The sequence below is a fragment of the Perognathus longimembris genome, chromosome 17, assembly GCF_023159225.1.
Source record: "Perognathus longimembris pacificus isolate PPM17 chromosome 17, ASM2315922v1, whole genome shotgun sequence".
In the NCBI taxonomy this organism is placed as follows: Eukaryota; Metazoa; Chordata; class Mammalia; order Rodentia; family Heteromyidae; genus Perognathus; species Perognathus longimembris.
This window is the reverse complement of record NC_063177.1, coordinates 51772182-51788070: the sequence shown is the minus strand read 5'-3', so window position 1 is coordinate 51788070 and position 15889 is coordinate 51772182. Positions and strand designations below refer to the sequence as shown.

The window sequence follows — 15889 nt, the reverse complement described above, 5'->3', positions numbered from 1 at the left end:
AGCCCGGCGCTGCGGGCAGGGGGAAGGATTGCAGCCGTGGCTGGGGCTGGGCCTCGGTAGGTGGCTCCGGATTGTCACATAAATCAACCTGGGCTTTATGAGGCTAATCATTTTTGCTTCCAAAATGTGGTTAGGAGCTAGGGGCGGCGGGACGATTTAATTTGTTTTGTCCTTAAGCAAGATAGAGCGTAATTGGAGAAGGGTAAGTACAGATGTTTTAATTGAGTTCTCAGCAAACAGCAGAGCGGCTTCCGGGAGGGCCCGGCGCGGGGGGACGGGGGGGGGGGTGGGGGACGGGACGGACAAGCGTGGCTTCGTGATTCTTGCCACGGCGGCGCCCAACCTCGTGTGGTCTGGGCAGGGCAGGGCTGGGCCTCCTGGGAAGATGGGGCCATGGCAGGTGGTGTGTGTGTGTGTGTGTGTGTGTGTGTGTGTGTCACGTGGGTGGGAAATGACATTATGGGGCGGGGGACACAGCATCGAGGCAGACTGGGTCGATCGATCGTGACCCAGAGACACTCAGAGGCGGGGATGCTGAGGCTGGAGGGGGAGGGGCGCTGCCTGCAGATTCGTCTTTGCAGCTCCCCTTACTCCCCAGCGGTGGGGGGGGGGGGGCGGGCAGAGCACTGTCCAAGCTTTAGATGTGAGGTGAGCTGTGAGACGGAAGGGAGAGGGTGGTTTTCTCCAGAAGGGTGGGACAAGGCACTGAAATCAAGAGGAGGAACAGGCACCTGAGGACCCCCCAAACTCCCCAGAGGCAGCTCCCAGGCCCAGGGCTGCCCCCCCGACCCCCCCAGGGCCAAAGCAGAAGGCACATTGCAAATGTGGTGTTCGTGAGTCACCTGTGTTTTGGAGGCAGGTGCATGCATGATTGGGAGGGAGATGGCGGGGGGGGGGGGCTGGCCTCTTCCTCCCTCCCCCCCCCCGCAGCAGCCCGAGGCAGTGTGGGCACTGGGCACCCATAGCCAAGTCCCATGGGGTGCCCTTCCGTGTCAGGGGGCAGCGTTGAGGCAATCTGGGCTGATGTTCCGCAAGGAAGGAGCCTCAGAACTCTCACCCTGTCCATGGCATTATGTCACGGTGGAGGGGGGGCAGCTCCATATTACAGGGAGGAGGGGCAAGGGCTCCCCTTTGTGGGGTAGCCAGGGAGCAGAGAGTTCCTCTCAGCGGTCGCAAGCCCAGGGCTTTAAGCCAGCTGCCAGCTACCAGGCTGCTAGGTGCCCCGTGGAAGGGACGGTCCGTGGCCTGCTGTCCCCAAGTTGGCACCCACAGCAAGGGCCCTTATAGCTCTCGTCTAGAAACTCTGAAGCCAATTAGCACTTCCTGTTCTCGTCCCTGGGGCTGGCCAGGCCCTCCCCTAGGAGGGGCACTTAGCGACTTTCCGGGCCCGGTGGGGAGCTGGGCCTCGGCTGTTCCAGGCAGGCCATGTTAGGATGGCTAGAGCCTGGGCTTTGAGAGACGGCGCCCGCTTGATTACAGACCAGGACACAGGAGGGGAGGCAGCGCGGGGCTTGGTATAAATAGTGGCGGCGCCAGCACCGCGTCTCCACCACAGAGGAGCCCGCCTCCGGTGGGGGGACGGGGGGGGGGGGCATCCTGAAACCTGGGTGCAGCCACGTGCTGCCCCGGTGGGCAAGACCAGGTGCCCAGACTCGGAGAGTCCCGGGCTAGATAGAAGGGGGAACGGAACCTTGCTCTGTGGAGGGGAGGCCAGGGCCGAGTTCCCGGCCCCCCCGCCATCAGAGCTTCGTCTCGCTGAGGACGATGTTGGCCGTGACGAAGAAGAAGCAGGAGAAGGCCCAGAGCAGCACGAAGCCCACCCAGAAGGTGTGGCGGAACGGGGACCTGTGCCTGTTGACCGTCCCGTAGCCGAAGGCCAGCTGGGTGCCCCGGCGGCAGTGGTACACCAGGAAGGCGGGGATCACGTACTGGATCCCGGTGCCCGCGTACGCCCCGGTGATGCCCACCAGGGACTCCAGATCGTGGGTGCAGAAGGCCACCAGCACCGGGGGCGCCAGGGTGATGGCGGGGAAGACCACGCGGTCCACCACCCACGGGTAGGCGCCGCCCTCCCGGTGGAAGAGCGTCTTCCAGTTGTTGCGCAGGGTCACGGCGATGATGGGGAAGTTGGTGCTGATGGTGAAGACGGGGAAGAGGCCCAGGAAGAAGCGGACGGCGGCCAGCCTCACGACGTCGCAGCGGGCGAAGTTGAGGGTGTACATGTCCAGGATGCTGTCCCCGCGGAAGCAGAAGATGGCGGTGAAGGAGAGCAGGCCGTAGAAGGCCAGGATCAGCACGTAGTCCAGGAACACGAGGCGCGTGAGGTGGCGTTTGGAGGAGACGGGCGTGATGAGGGACGGCAGGGAGTGCTGGCACATGAAGGAGTAGACGCACACCCCGAAGAGGTTCCGGACCCCCGAAAGGTCGGCCAGGGGCGGGTGCCCCTCCCCCTGCCCCTTCCCGATGCGGACCAGGGCCAGGACGATCATGATGGCGAAGGCTGGAACACAGGATGGGGGGGGGGGGGGAGTCAGCCACATAACCTTCTCCATGTCGTGTCCGTCATCCCGCTACCCTCCTGCCTGCGGGACCCCGAGTGAGGAGAGATGCTGGGCTGATCGGCCCCACGCAGGAACCGCCGGCTCCTTTCTAGCCTCGCCCCCCTCTCCCTTCCCCGAACTGTTGGGGCGCTACTAGATAGGCACCAGATACCGGAGAGCTACCCAACAGCACGTGGCTGTTCTTCGGGGCCTGGTGGCATGGGAAAGGACGGGGGGTTTCCTACAGAAGCAGAAAGGGACCTGTGACCCTCACTGTTGAGGACACTCTGGGAGGCTGGTTCCCCGGGGGTGGGGGAGGGGGAGGGCACAGTGCCCACTGGACCAGGTTCAGGCGGCACGGAGAGCATCCCCACAATCCCCACACCTTTTCTGGCGTCTCTATCTGGTGTCCAGATTTCCCAGACCTGCCGGCCTTAGTTGCTCACCACCGTCTCCATTTCCAACCCTCACCGCGTCTGCTTAGAACAGATCTGGTGGCGTCTCTGGCCGGGGCCCCGAAGCCTCGGGGGAAACCAGAGAGGCGGGGTGCTTCTTGGAGCAGTGTACAGGGGGAGTGGGTAAGCGGAGGCCCCCCCATCGCTCCTGTCGGCCCCCATCCGAGGGGGTGAGGGGACCGCCTCCCCACTCTTCAGGACATGACAATCAATCGCTGGGTGCTGGGAGGCAGAGGTCATTCTGCTGGAGCCCCCCAGGGAGCCGGGGGTGTCCTCCCACCCTGACATTTGGAGTGGGACAGGACCGTCCATTCTTTTTCATCACCGTAGGGGCAGGAGGGGTGGGGGAGGCGCGGGAACAGCGCTGTGAAGATTGCCAATAAAGAAGATGATTTGTTTCTGCCTTTCCCGGGCAGCACAAATCTTCCTGGCCCGCAAGGGAGGAGACAGCACGACCCAGCTCCTCTCCAGCTTCTACTGGAGACTCCGGGGGTGGGGAGAGGAGAGGGCACGGCCAGAAGACCACAGCGTGAGAAAGATGGGGTGCCTACACCTCATTACCTGGAGGGCTGGCTTCCTGTGTCTCTACCCCAGCACCCCGAAATCTCCAAGAGGCCGCAGGAAAGGCAGTGAAATTGGCTGGCGTTATCCTGGGCAGCCATCAGGCATCAGCCCCCGATGAGGGGCTTAATGCAAACAAAGCAAGGTACCACCAAGTTCCCAAAGCCAGGAGACTTGTTTCGCAAAGCACAAAACCGTGCCTCCCCTTACGCGTACCTACTAAGAGAGGGAGAGTCCTCTGGAGAACCTGCCTCTTTACGTCACTGAGTGTGTGGGCTCTTTTCTAGAACTTTCAGGAAGGCCTACAAAGCCATGGCTACTGTTGATGGACGTGTCAGAATTCTCCAGCCCTAACTATGTTGACCTGATGACACTTCTACCTGCCTGAGTCGCCCGTCAGGTTCTCTTAAGCTTGGTTATCAAAATCTATTTCCTAGCCAGGTGCTGGTGGCTCACGCCTGTCGTTCTAGATACGCAGGAGGCCGAGATCTGAGGATCACCGTTCAAAGCCAGCCCGGGCAGGAAGGTCTGTGAGACCTTTATCTCCTATTAGCTACCAAAAAGCCAGAAGTAGAGCCACTGCTCGAGAGATCTCCTTGAGCCAGGCTCCCTCCTCCCCTTTCCCCTTTGGAGGCACCTTGCACGGCTGTCAGGAGCTCAGGGGGCTGTGTGTGTGTGGGGCACGGGACGGGCCCTGGCTCTGGAAAGCCCCAACTAGACTGGCAGCCTCCCCGTGCCGGTGTATGTGAGGCTTGCCTTGCGCTGTGGCGGACACACACCCTCATACTAGGGAAGGACTCCCTCAAGAACAGCCTGGCCTGCCACGGGTGACGACTCCCCGAGGAAGCACCGTGAGCCCGAACCCAGCTCCGGGGGACCCCTCCCCACCAGAAGGTATCTGGGGCAGTGCTGCCGTGGGAGGGGACTAAGGAGGAAGCTCTTCTGGCCTAGCCGGTCAACGGGCAAGTTCAAAAGGAACCAGTACACCCCAAACGCTGGCTTCCACAAGCTAGGCTGAAGGGGACGCCATGGATGGGTTGGGGCCCACAGGCCGGTCCCCACTGGCCGGTCCCCAGGGCCTCCCCGTCCCTGCGCTGCCGGAGGACAGAGTTCAGTTATCTCCTAGATTGATCGCCCCGTCCCCGGGAGACAGCTGCTCCAAAAACTCATTAGGTTTGCTCATAAATCAAGATGAAGTGGGGATGACAAGCCGTGAGCGACGGTCACGGCCAGGAGGCGCGGTGGGGACGCAGCTCCCTCCCTCCGAGGGCGTGAACCAGCAGGGGGGGGGGGAGGGGCTGTGAGAGGGGCCGACGGCCATCCTGACGCTCAGGACTTCCCCATCAGATGTGTGGGGAGGCGGGGGAGGGGGGGCGTCCCTGAGGCACTGGCAAGCTCCCCGAGGTCACGGCCAGCGGGGGGTCATCACAGGCTCACCCCGGAGATGCTACGTCTGCGTCCCACAATGGCGGTCACACTTGGAGGGGCCAGGGAGGAGGCAGAGAGGAGAAGGGGGTGAGGGCCTGGCGCTACGTCACATGCGGATGGGTGGGCCGAGGCGGGCTCAGCTGTGGGGTGATGAGGAGACGGGGGACCCCCCCCACTTTCGCTGGCTTTGACCCGAACCACCCACGTACTCATTTATCCGACAAAGAGGCGCGGAGTGTCTGCTGAGTGCCCGCACACTTCTGGCCACCAAGGTGAGCGCGGTGCCTCCGACGGGCACGGCCCTGCCCTGAGGACCACAGCCCGGGGCACCCACGCACAGAAGATACAGAAGGCCATGGAAACTACAGAAAGGAACGGGCACTGGATGCCTGCGGCTCACGCCTGTGGGCACGCCTACTCGGGAGGCTGAGATCCGAGGGTCACGGGTTGAGGCTAGGGTGGGCAGGGAAGTCCGTGAGACTCTTATCTCCAACTGTGGCTCAAGAGATAGAGCATCAACCTGCAGTGAAAAAGCTAAAGGACAGCATCTAAGCCCTGAGTTCCAGCCCCTGGACTGGTATGAAAAGGAAGGAAGGAAGGAGGGAGGGAGGGAGGGAGGGAAGGGAGGAAGAAAGGAAGGAGGGAAGGAAGGAGGGGGGGAAGGAAGAAAGGAAAAAAAGAAGGAAGGAAGGGAAAAAGGAAGGAAAGAAAGAAGGAGGGAAGGAAGGGAAGAGGGGAAGAAGGAAGGAAGAAGAGAAGAAGGGAGGGAGGGAGGCAGGGAGGGAGAGGTAGACAGGTCAGCAGTCGCGTTGGGTGCAGGTGGCTGATAGGTACCCAAGTCCTAGGGTAAATGACCACCAGGTCTGTGGGACACAGAGGGAGTCAGGTGTCAGAAAGATCTCCTGGGCTGTTCTGCGCTCAAAGTCTGTGGCTGCTGCAACCTGACCTTGATTTGGGAGAAGAGGCGCTCACTGCATGGCGCTGACAAGAAGTCACCTCTAGTTTGCCCCTTCCCGGCCCCCAACCCCACCTGATGTGTGTGTGTGTGTGTGTGTGTGTGTGTGTGTGTGTTGCTTGCACACGGCCTTCGGACAGCTGAGCTGAGTTCTACAAGCTGGGCTCCTTGTACGGATTCACCTTGAGGCTCAAGCTGCTCCCTCATGCTCAACTCTGGAGGGAGGGAGACAGACAGGCATGGGAGGCCAAGTCGTTGTCTCCAGAGCTCAGACAAACACAGGTGCGCTTCCTGAGAGGTCAGCGTGGAGAGCAGGCATCTCCGGTCCCTTCCTAGGAAGGTGAGGGGAAGAGCGAAATCCACACAAGGGCTGCCTGCCTGCCTGCAGGCCCTGGATGGCTTCTGTCCTTCCTTTCTGTCGCTGAGAGCTGGATAAGAAGTGCCTTTGGGAGGTGTCTGGCCCACCAATGGTGTCTGTCTGTCCTCAGCACCTCTCCCCAAGGCTGAGGAGCGGAGAGCCGCAGGTCCTGAACACCCGGCAGAGGACAAAGGCGATGCTGACGTCTAAGAGGCCGAGCACCGGCCCGGCTCACGCAGCCTCTCCGGAGGGCCTCCCTTCCTGAGCGGGGAGGGAGGGCTGGGGGGGGGGGAGCGCAGGATCTTAGCAGCTGGGGGCGGGGGGGGGGGCTTCCCCCAGAGTGGGCCAAGAGCTTACAGGAGGCTTGTTTGGGAGCGGAACGAGGGGTGAGCAGGCATCTGAGGCCGGGCCTCTGGGCTGGGATGCTCACTTTTGGGGACCCCATCCAGAAGTCTCCTGTGCCGACGGCTGTCATGTGAGCCATGGCGAGGCACTTCCTGTTGCTCAGAGTGTGGACGCAGGCCTCGCAGGACTTGGCTTTCCTTGCAGAGTTCCGGCATCTTGTGGGGGCACGAGGGTGCACCGAACTAACTTCCTCCCAATGTCACGGCCCCAGGGCCTTGTCACAAGCCAGTTGGTGTGCGGTGTCTTTCTCCGTCTGGGCCGATTCCTGCCAAGCTGTCTCTTTGAGCTCCGAGGCACACCCCAGACGCTCTGAGGCCGGACAGGCTCCAGCCCGTACCGTCCCTGGCCCTCTGCTACTCCCCGGATTCCATTTGTGGCTCTGGCTCCAGCTCGGCACACCGGAGGCGTCGGCCATTTGTCAAGGTGGCTGCTGGAGGGCGGGTACTCTCTCCTCCAAGCCCAGAACCAACATGCCAGAACTAATGATAACAAATGGCGGGTGTGTGCTCATCACTAAAGCTCGGGCGTGGGGAGGGGCTTGGCCTCAGCTTCATCCTTCGCCACAGCCCCGTCCTCGCGGGGTACAGGGCGGCTCCGTCCCTGAAAGGTGAGCCGCATCCGGGGATGGGAGAGGAGATCTGGAGGTGGGGTGGGAGTGCCCCCCCCAGGAAACATGTCCTGGAAACGGCCAGAGGGAGGGAGGCCGTTTTATTCCAAACAAGTCCAAGTTCTCAAGTTATACTCGGCTCAACTCCAGACTCTCATTGCCTTTAAAAACGGGAGATGACGCTGAAATCCTAGCTACCCAGAAGGCCGAGAGCCGAGGGCCGTGGTTTGAAGCTATTTGGGGCAGGGAAAGTCTGAGAACTCCAATTAATCCCAGCAAAAAGCTCTGCGAAGAGCTGAGGCTCCAGTGGGAGAAGGCCAGCCTTGAATGAAAAAGCTAAGGGGAAACAGCCAGGCCCTGAGTTCAAGCCTGAGTACCTGCACATGCGTGTGCTCGCACACATGCACATGCACACCCACACACAGACGCTCATGGGGGCCTGCGGGGTGGAGAGGGGGTCGGTGCGGGCAGAGCCTGGCCCACAGCAGCTGTTGAAGACCATGGCGGTGCGTCTTCCCAACACAGAACCTCCGCTCCCAGCACGCAGAGAACGAACTCCCCATCGGCCCCGGGTCCTCGCCGCTTCGGCTTCTGCGCAGCGATCCCCACGGTGACCTCACCCTCCCATCCAGTCAAACCACGGCCAGAACCCTTCCCACAACACCCGGCAGTGATGTCAGCTAGTCTTCGGGGCTCCGGGAGCCAGGGGCTGGGGTCCGAGGGAGGTGAAAGGCTGCTCACACCTGCTCTGTGGACCAGGGCGATCCTCAGTTCTTCCTCTTGCGCCCCACCACCCTCCAGGGGTCCTGAGGTCACCTGGGCGTGCGCCTGGTCTGGACCGGTGCCCTGGCGCCTGGGCTGGTACATCCTTCCTGGCCACCATTCTACCTGCGCACAGGCCCAGGGTCTCCAGCGGGTTCCCTGAGACTTTGGGGCACCTTGGTCTCTGCCCGGGAGGAGGTCCCCCTCACTGGGCTTCTGGGCCCTCGGTTAGACTTTTTTCCCCCTTAGGCCTATGCGATGTGCTGCCTGGGCTCGCCCTGCCCAGAACAGCGCACCCCAAAGGGGCAACTGAAAACCAGCTGGCTCCTCCCCGCACAGGGTGGGGTCCTCCTCCTGGCGACAGTGAGGGGCGTCTCGGGGGGGGGGGGGGTGGGGACTCGGCGTCCAGCCCTCCCCACTCCCCTGTGGCAGGAGGAGGGGCGGGAACACCGCCCAGCCGCCAGTGCAGAAGCAAAGGTTGCGGCCTTGTCATCCTTCAACTTTCCCTACCTCAGCGCGCACAGGTGGCGTCTGGGAGGCAAAGTCTCAATTTTTCATTCCAAAGCTGTCAGAGCAGCTCAGTCTGTGCCTGTGTGGGTACTGGGGGGGGGGGGGCGGGGGTGTGGAGAGATGGAGACTCGGCTGCTAGAGGACTAATCTCCTTTGTGCAGACTGCAACATAAAACTTCACGCTCGTCACCCTCCTCTGAAGGCCGCTCGGCCTTTCTTCCAGAACCGAGACCAGGAAGGAGAGGGCAGCGGGGGATCCAAGGACGAGGGTGTGAAGATTCCCCTGGTATGAACGGAACTTCTAGGCTACAGGGCTGCTCAGAGCTGGCTCAAGCTAGCTCTGTGTGTGTGTGTGTGTGTGCCTGTGCACACGCACGCACATGCGTGTATGACTGCCAGAGAGCTTCAAGGCCCGAGGCAGGGGTGAGGCGAGCCTGCTGGACAGGGGGGCCGGCCGGGGCCGCACAGGAGGGCTGGCTGCGCAGGGGTGGGGACAGGCGATGGGGGAGCACCATCTACATTTGGGGTGCCCAGGTCCTTCCTGGATCTCCAGGAGACACTAGGGGAGTGGCTGTGAAAGAATTTAAATACCAACGGGCACAGTGGGCAACGGGTGCCCCAGGCTCACAAGACCCCTGGCTGCTGATAGCGGCAGATTAGGGGTCCCACAGGGAGACACCCCCCCCCCCCACAGAGGCCAGCCACGGGCCCGGGGACAGGGGAACCCAAAAGCCCCCTCCCCCTTCCCAGGTGAAGGTCTTCACTGGGTCCCCACCCCTCTCTCTGGCTCGCGAAACAAATCTGGGGCACTTGTGGGGGGCAGGGAAGGGGGGAGAGCAGGGCCGAGCCACTTCGCGTGGCAGCGCCAGCTCCTCCACAGACTCCCGGGGAGGACGGCGTCTGACCCACTTTGAGGGGAACAGACGCATGGGCGCGCGTGTCTGCTCCGCATACACAAGCAAGGGACGGAAACCCTGTGGGTTCTCGGCAGCCAACCCCGCGGAGGGCGGCCGTGCGCCGCGGCGGCCTTTATTAGAAAGAATCGGGTTTTTAATAACACCGAATGGGGCGCCCTGAGCTTAGCCAGCGGTTTGTGTTCCCAAGTGGGAAGCATCTGCGGGCATCTGCCGGGGGAAGTGGGTAATGGGACTGGAGTAATAATGCCGCCAGGGCCCCCTCCGGCCTCGGAGCTCTCCGTGGGGCAGGGCAGCGAGCGGGGGAGCCGCAGGCTGGCAGGCCTGAGTCTCACGGCTTATGGCCCAGGATCGAAGGCCGGGGCGGCTGGGCCTGTGGGGTGCTCCTCTCCTGTGTGTCTGGGCTTCCTGATGCTGGACATAGAGGTAGGGCCAAAGAGGCCCCTGCCCGTTCCGTGAGCTTACTTCTCATTTCGCTCAGGCTGAGCTTCCTCGAAGGTGGTAAGGGTGGAGGCTAGAGGCGGGACAGGCCTCCCTGTGCGCTCCAGAGAACCACAGTTGGGAGACGGGGACGGGAATTGTGAGGGAGGCGATGCAGATCTCTTGTTCTCTCTGGACGTGGCCGAGGTGGTCTCCCTAATCTCACCGCTTTTTCTTCCTTTCCTTTTCTTTGTCCTTTTCCCTTTCCTTTCTTCTTTTTGTTGGTCATGGGGCTTGAACTCAGGGCCTGGGCACTGTTCCTGAGCTTTTTTCTGAGGGACCACTTTGAGCCACAGCACTACTTCTGGCCTTCCGGTGGTTGATTGGAGATAAGAGTCTCCTGGACTTTCCTACCTGGGCGAGCTTTGAACTCTGATCCTCAGATCTCAGCCTCCTGAGTAGCTAGGGTTCCAGGTGTGAGCCACTGGTGTCTGGTGTTCATGGCTTATTCTGAGGCCACTGTTAGGATGCAACAGCTGGCTAGGACAACAGTGAGGTGACGCTCACTGTTGCTCACCCTTGCATGCACCAGGAACAGTGCTAGCAGCATTTTCTACACCTTCCCGCTGCATCCTCTCAGCCTGTGGGAGGCGAGGGGGCCTGGCTGAGGGAGGCTGGGTCGGCCTGTGTGTGGTGGGAGTGGACATTGTCTGATCCACTTCACAAGAAACAGGGCGAGGGGTGCAAGCCAGCTGCCAAGGGGCAGGGCCCTGTGCTCAGGTCCTATATACAGCTGATCTGAAGTGAGCCCCTGGGGGTAGCGACCGGAAGACTAGGGGGACAGCTGGAAGTTCTGCTAAGGCCTGACTAGTAGTCTTGCTTGTGGACGGCAAAGCAAGACCCTTCTTTGCACACTTGAACTAAGAGGTGTTCACGATTCAGGAATCCCAAACTGACTGCTCTCTTGTCCCCAGAACTTATGAGGGGCACACAAGAAACCACCCATCCATAGTCCGACAGCTTCTCCGGCAAGAGGCTATTTTCAAAGGCCATTTAACTCTTTAAACCCCACTCTAAAAAACCTGGACACACAAACAAGCGAACAGTGACAAGCCCATTCCTGGCGCGATAAGGCTGCGTGGGAACCTCTGGGGTTTCAGGCACAGGAAGGAGAGAGTAAAACCCCTCAGAGGAGCTGGCCAGAGGCATCAGAGCAAAGCTCTGGAGCCTGCGATCTCCCCTGGCCTCATTTCAACAGATGGCAGAACGAATTTCTAATTAAGCACGAGCAAGTTTCCGGCTCAGCACATTTGTGCATGATTTTCCGGTCCCTTTGGTGCTCGTTATTCCCCTCTGTCTTCCTGGAACCCAAACCAGCTTATTGCCACCCTGAGCCCGCTCCTTGGCTCTTGGAAGGCACAGCCCTCATCCTGGAAGCGGGAAGAGGAAGGGCATGCAGCCGGGCGGGTGTGGGAGGGAGGGTCCGGCAGGGACGGCCCACACAGCTGCTCTTCAGAGGCTGAATGAAAAGGGAATTCACTGTAATGTGACAACTTGGCAGAGACTCGAAGGGACAAATGGGCTTCTGAGATCACTGCCCCTATGGAGTTCTAGGAAAATTGCCTGTGGTGAGCTTGGCCCAGAGGAGAGATAGAGCCTCAGTGGGGCCCAGCCCCTGTTCTGAGTTGGCTTGAGACCATCCACAGACAGATCGAGCCCCTCCCACCAGCAGGGCTGCCCTCTGGGTACTGCCTGACTGCTCCATAGGGTGCCTCTAGGTCTGCCACAGCCCGGGCTTAGGAGCCCAGCCTGGGAGAAACCCCCAGGAGGCTCAGCTGCTCGGCTGGGAAATGAAGCTTGGCTTACTCCAGTCCACTTTACTTGACAGCAATGTTCCTTTATCTTGGGAGGGCTCTGTCACCAGGAGGGCGCTTTGCAAGCCCAGAGGTCTGAACTTCCCATGGAGAAAAATGACTGCCTGTTCTCTGTCACAGAGAGAGTAAGTTCACTGAAACTCCTGTCATTTCATTATCACTCAGATCCGAGGTGGAGGATAAGCAAATGGTGACAAAGACAGCAACCCTGCCACCAGAAGACAGGTGAGCATGACCTGCACACACTGGACTCTGATCCAGGGTCCCATTGCTGCCCAGAGCCTTTCAGGGGCTCTATTCCCTGGCTCTACAGCACAGCGGGGGCTATCTAGGACAGATTCCACTCCATGAGCCAGATAGTTTGTTTTGAGACAGAGTCTTACTAGGTAGCCCAGGCTGGTCCCAAATTCTTGATCCTCCTGCCCGATTGCTGGGATGACAGGAGTGAGTGAGTCATCACACCTGGCTTTCAGCCAGATTCTAGATGGGGGGTGGGGGGGGGATGAGAAAACAAGAGAGGGAGCAGGGACTATTGGCAGCCACATCCCAGGACCTAGGCCTGCTGGCTGCTCTCCCGACCCAGGTCTAGGAGCTTGCATGACTTGTATTTACTGTTAGCTTCTCCTCTCCCCCCTTCACACGCGCTTCCTCCTTTACTGGAAATATTACTCGCCAGACAAGAGAGGAATCGTCACAGCCAACAGGCACAGGACTGCTCCAGAAGCTGTTAGCTAGCTACCGTTATCTGGGAATCTCTAGATTCCTCTAGAACTTCCACCGGGGGTGGGGTAGCTCTTGGAGGCTGGGCACAGCCAAGAGCCCAGGGTTGGCTCTTGGTCCTTGTTGGGTTTTGGTGGTGCTGGTGAGGTGCCGGCCTCTAAAAGGTCCAGTGGAACCCAGAACACATACTGGCCAGTGGGGGTGGGGGAGCCTCTTGTCCTCAGTCCAGACGCGTCATTAGCTGCCTCTTTCCTGGGCTGGCGGGTGGGGGGGTGACTTGGCGGAAGCGAACAAGTTCCCTCCCGCTAACCAGTTTAGGGGGAGAGAGAGCCCCCAGGTCCATCTGGGAGCACCCGTGTTTTCACGCAGCCGACACCAGTTAGAGCCATTGTGGGTGTGTATCTTTTCACACCCCAGTAGCCCAGGACTCAGAGGGGAAAAGTTGCCGCTACAGCCCACTGGGTTTTATGATTGTGCTGCACAGCGCCCCAAAGGGAAGGCAGAATGGTGTCATTCCTGCCTCCTCCGGGGGCACAGCCTCACCCAGGCCTTTGGGAGTCTACTGTCAGTCAGCCTGGTCCTGGAAAGGAGGCTGGCTCCAGAATTAGCAGTCCGGGTCCCAGTCCGACTCCATCCACTCAACAGGACTTCAAAGTCATTTGTCATTTTTGGTGCTGAAGTTCGTCAGCAGTAAAAGGCACGCGGTGCACCGTGTCCTCTGTGTTCTGTGGGAAGGTCGGAGGACCGGGCGGACCCTGGTGTCGCCTCTCAGCAGAGGGGGAACAAGGGAAGGGGTGAGGGGATGTTCCCCAGACTCACCAATCCATCGCATCAGCGAGGTCAGGATCTGCAGGTACTTGGTCTTCTGGACATCGAAGAAGGTGAAAGGTCCAAGGAAGAGCGTGAAGACAGCCTGGGGATGAGAGCCACAATGAGGGAGGCTCCGAGGTCGGTCCGTCATGGAGAGTTGTACGCAAGGGACAACACAGTGCACACCCAGACCCTGCCCGCAGCTAGGTCCCCAACCTGCCCCAAGTGTACGCTGGCACTGGCAGAGGTGCCCCGGGGTCCCAGTGCCTCATTGGGAGTAAGGACCAGCTGCCAGAGGTGCAGAGGAGACCTGAGACCCAGGGTCCTGCATTGTTTTCCTCCTTTGTGTGTGTGTGTGTGTGTGTGTGTGTGTGTGTGTGTTAATATTGGGGCTTGAACTCAGGGCTTGGGCACTACCCTTTTACACTAGCTTTTACATTCAAGCCTGAGACTCTACCACTTGAGCCACAGCTCCACTTGCGGACTTTTGCTTGTTAATTGGAGATAAGAGTTTCAGGGCTGGGAATATGGCCTAGTGGCAAGAGTGCTTGACTCGTATACATGAAGCCCTGGGTTCAATTCCCCAGTACCACATATATAGAAAATGGCCAGAAGTGGCGCTGTGGCTCAAGTGGTAGAGTGCTAGCCTTGAGCAAAGAGAAACCAGGGACAGTGCTCAGGCCCTGAGTCCAAAGCCTAGGACTGGCAAAAAAAAAAGAGTTTCATGGACTTTCCTGTTGGGCTGGCTGCAAGCGTCGTGAGTAGCTGGAATGACAGGCCTGAGCCACCGGCACCCAGTGCTCCTGCACTTCTAGGCAAGGCCTAAGCACTGCCCCGGGGACCCTGGTCACTTTACCCCGTGCTGTTCAGGAAGCACTGAGACTGGGGACTCTCAGTTCCGTGTGGGAGCATGTACAACGTGACAGCAAGAAGAGGACATACAAGGAAGCAGCCCAGCCCCCACAGGGGGCCCAGGGGGCCCAGGGGATGCAGACTCTGTGAGGCAGGTAGACGAGAGACGCCCCTTCTGAAGGGCGTGGAGGAAAGGACCAATCAGGACCTCATTGTTCAGCCACAATTCAGCTCACAAGGAAGTCTGGAGAGCAAGAATCAGCCCCAAGGGCTACCTACTCCCAAACCACCTGAATCAATAAGAAAAAGTACCACCTACAGAAAAACCAGGGGTGGAAAAGCCTGGGCTGTGGAGGAAGCAGGTCAGAGAGCGTGTCCTGTGGCACTTACCCCCCTCGGTTCTCCTTTCTTTGGAGAACAGGTCAAAGTGTTTACTTACAAAAAGTTGCTGGACCCTCAGGTGTCAGGACTGAAGTAGACGGTAAATTAACATTATCTGTCTGGAGTATGCCATAGTCATGCACCCTACCCAGAATCATCTGATTGTTACCTGCCTTGCAAACACCATGTTATTCTGTCTTGCTCACCATGGCATGGTTGTGTCTTTCACCACTAAAGCCAAGCAAAGAAAGTTGCTGGGTATCAGTGGCTCACACCTGTAATCCTAGCTACCTAGGAGGCTGAGATCTGAGGATCACAGTCTAAAGCCAGCCTGGACAGAAAAGTTCATGAAACAGTGTGTGTGTGTGTGTGTGTGTGTGTGTGTGTGTAGGTCAGTCCTGGAGGTTGAACTCAGGGCCTGGATGCTGTCCCTGGGCTCTTTGGTTCAAGGTTAAAGCTCTACCACTTAAGCCACAGTTCTACTTCTGACTTTTTTTTCTTGGTTAATTGGAGAGAAGAGTCTAAAGGTCCATGAAACTCTTACCTCTAATTAACCAGCAAAATGCCACAAGTGACACTGTAGTTCAAGTCCCAGGACGGGCGCGCATGTGTGTGCACGCACACACACACACGCACACACACACAAAGTTAAGCCTCATCATAGACTACTGGTTTGTGGGAAATGTGGACCCTGTTTGCAGCAGAGCAGGAGGGCTGGGGGCAGCTGGGCTTTCCATGCCAAATTGGCTGCTCAGGGAGCAGAGGAATTAAAAGCTGCTCGTTGGAGGTAAGACGATGGCACCATTTCCAATCTGCCACTCGGAAGCCGGCGAGGCATCAGACCTTATTAACATTTACACTGCACCATTTTATCACGTTAATGCTAATGACACTCACCAGAGATGCAACAGAAGGCGCTGAAGCCTGAGTGGAAAAGAGGGGCCCGCCTTGGGGATGTGAGCACTGGCCCCGGGAGCCGGTGACTCTACCCCAGCCGCTGAGCCTGGAACCGGTGCCTGTGACAGGCAGGTGGGAGCTCCCGGCCCTGCAGAATGAGGGGTGCAGCCGCCCAGTCCCCGCCCCCTCCTCAAGGAGAGCAGGATGTGGGAGAGGCTGTGACCTCTTCTCCAAGTCCATTATCACTGTGAGAATGAGTGACAGACGAGTGCCGCTTAAGGAAAGGCTCTAATTAGCTGGGGTGGGCGGAGGTAGGGCAGTCACCAGGGCTGGGAGATTTCTGGAAAGAAGGGCTTTCTGCTGGGGACTTCAGCACCGGCCCTGCAGGGTTTTAGTTAGGCTGAGGTGACCCGGGGAAGGCAGTGGAAGGAACTCCCGAG

General features: G+C 59.5%; 1 protein-coding gene across 1 annotated transcript in view; it reads right to left on the bottom strand.

Annotated features, from left to right (window-relative positions):
* Window positions 1-627: 627 nt before the first annotated feature.
* Window positions 628-15889, bottom strand: part of Tmem104 (transmembrane protein 104) — a 49327-nt gene continuing 34065 nt past the window's right edge. The window contains exons 9-10 of the mRNA XM_048365698.1: window positions 13329-13422; window positions 628-2500 (exon numbers count right to left, since the gene is read on the bottom strand). Of these exons, the coding sequence (XP_048221655.1) occupies window positions 1740-2500; window positions 13329-13422 (855 nt within the window). The 3' untranslated portion in view covers window positions 628-1739. The remainder of the gene's footprint in view (window positions 2501-13328; window positions 13423-15889) is intronic.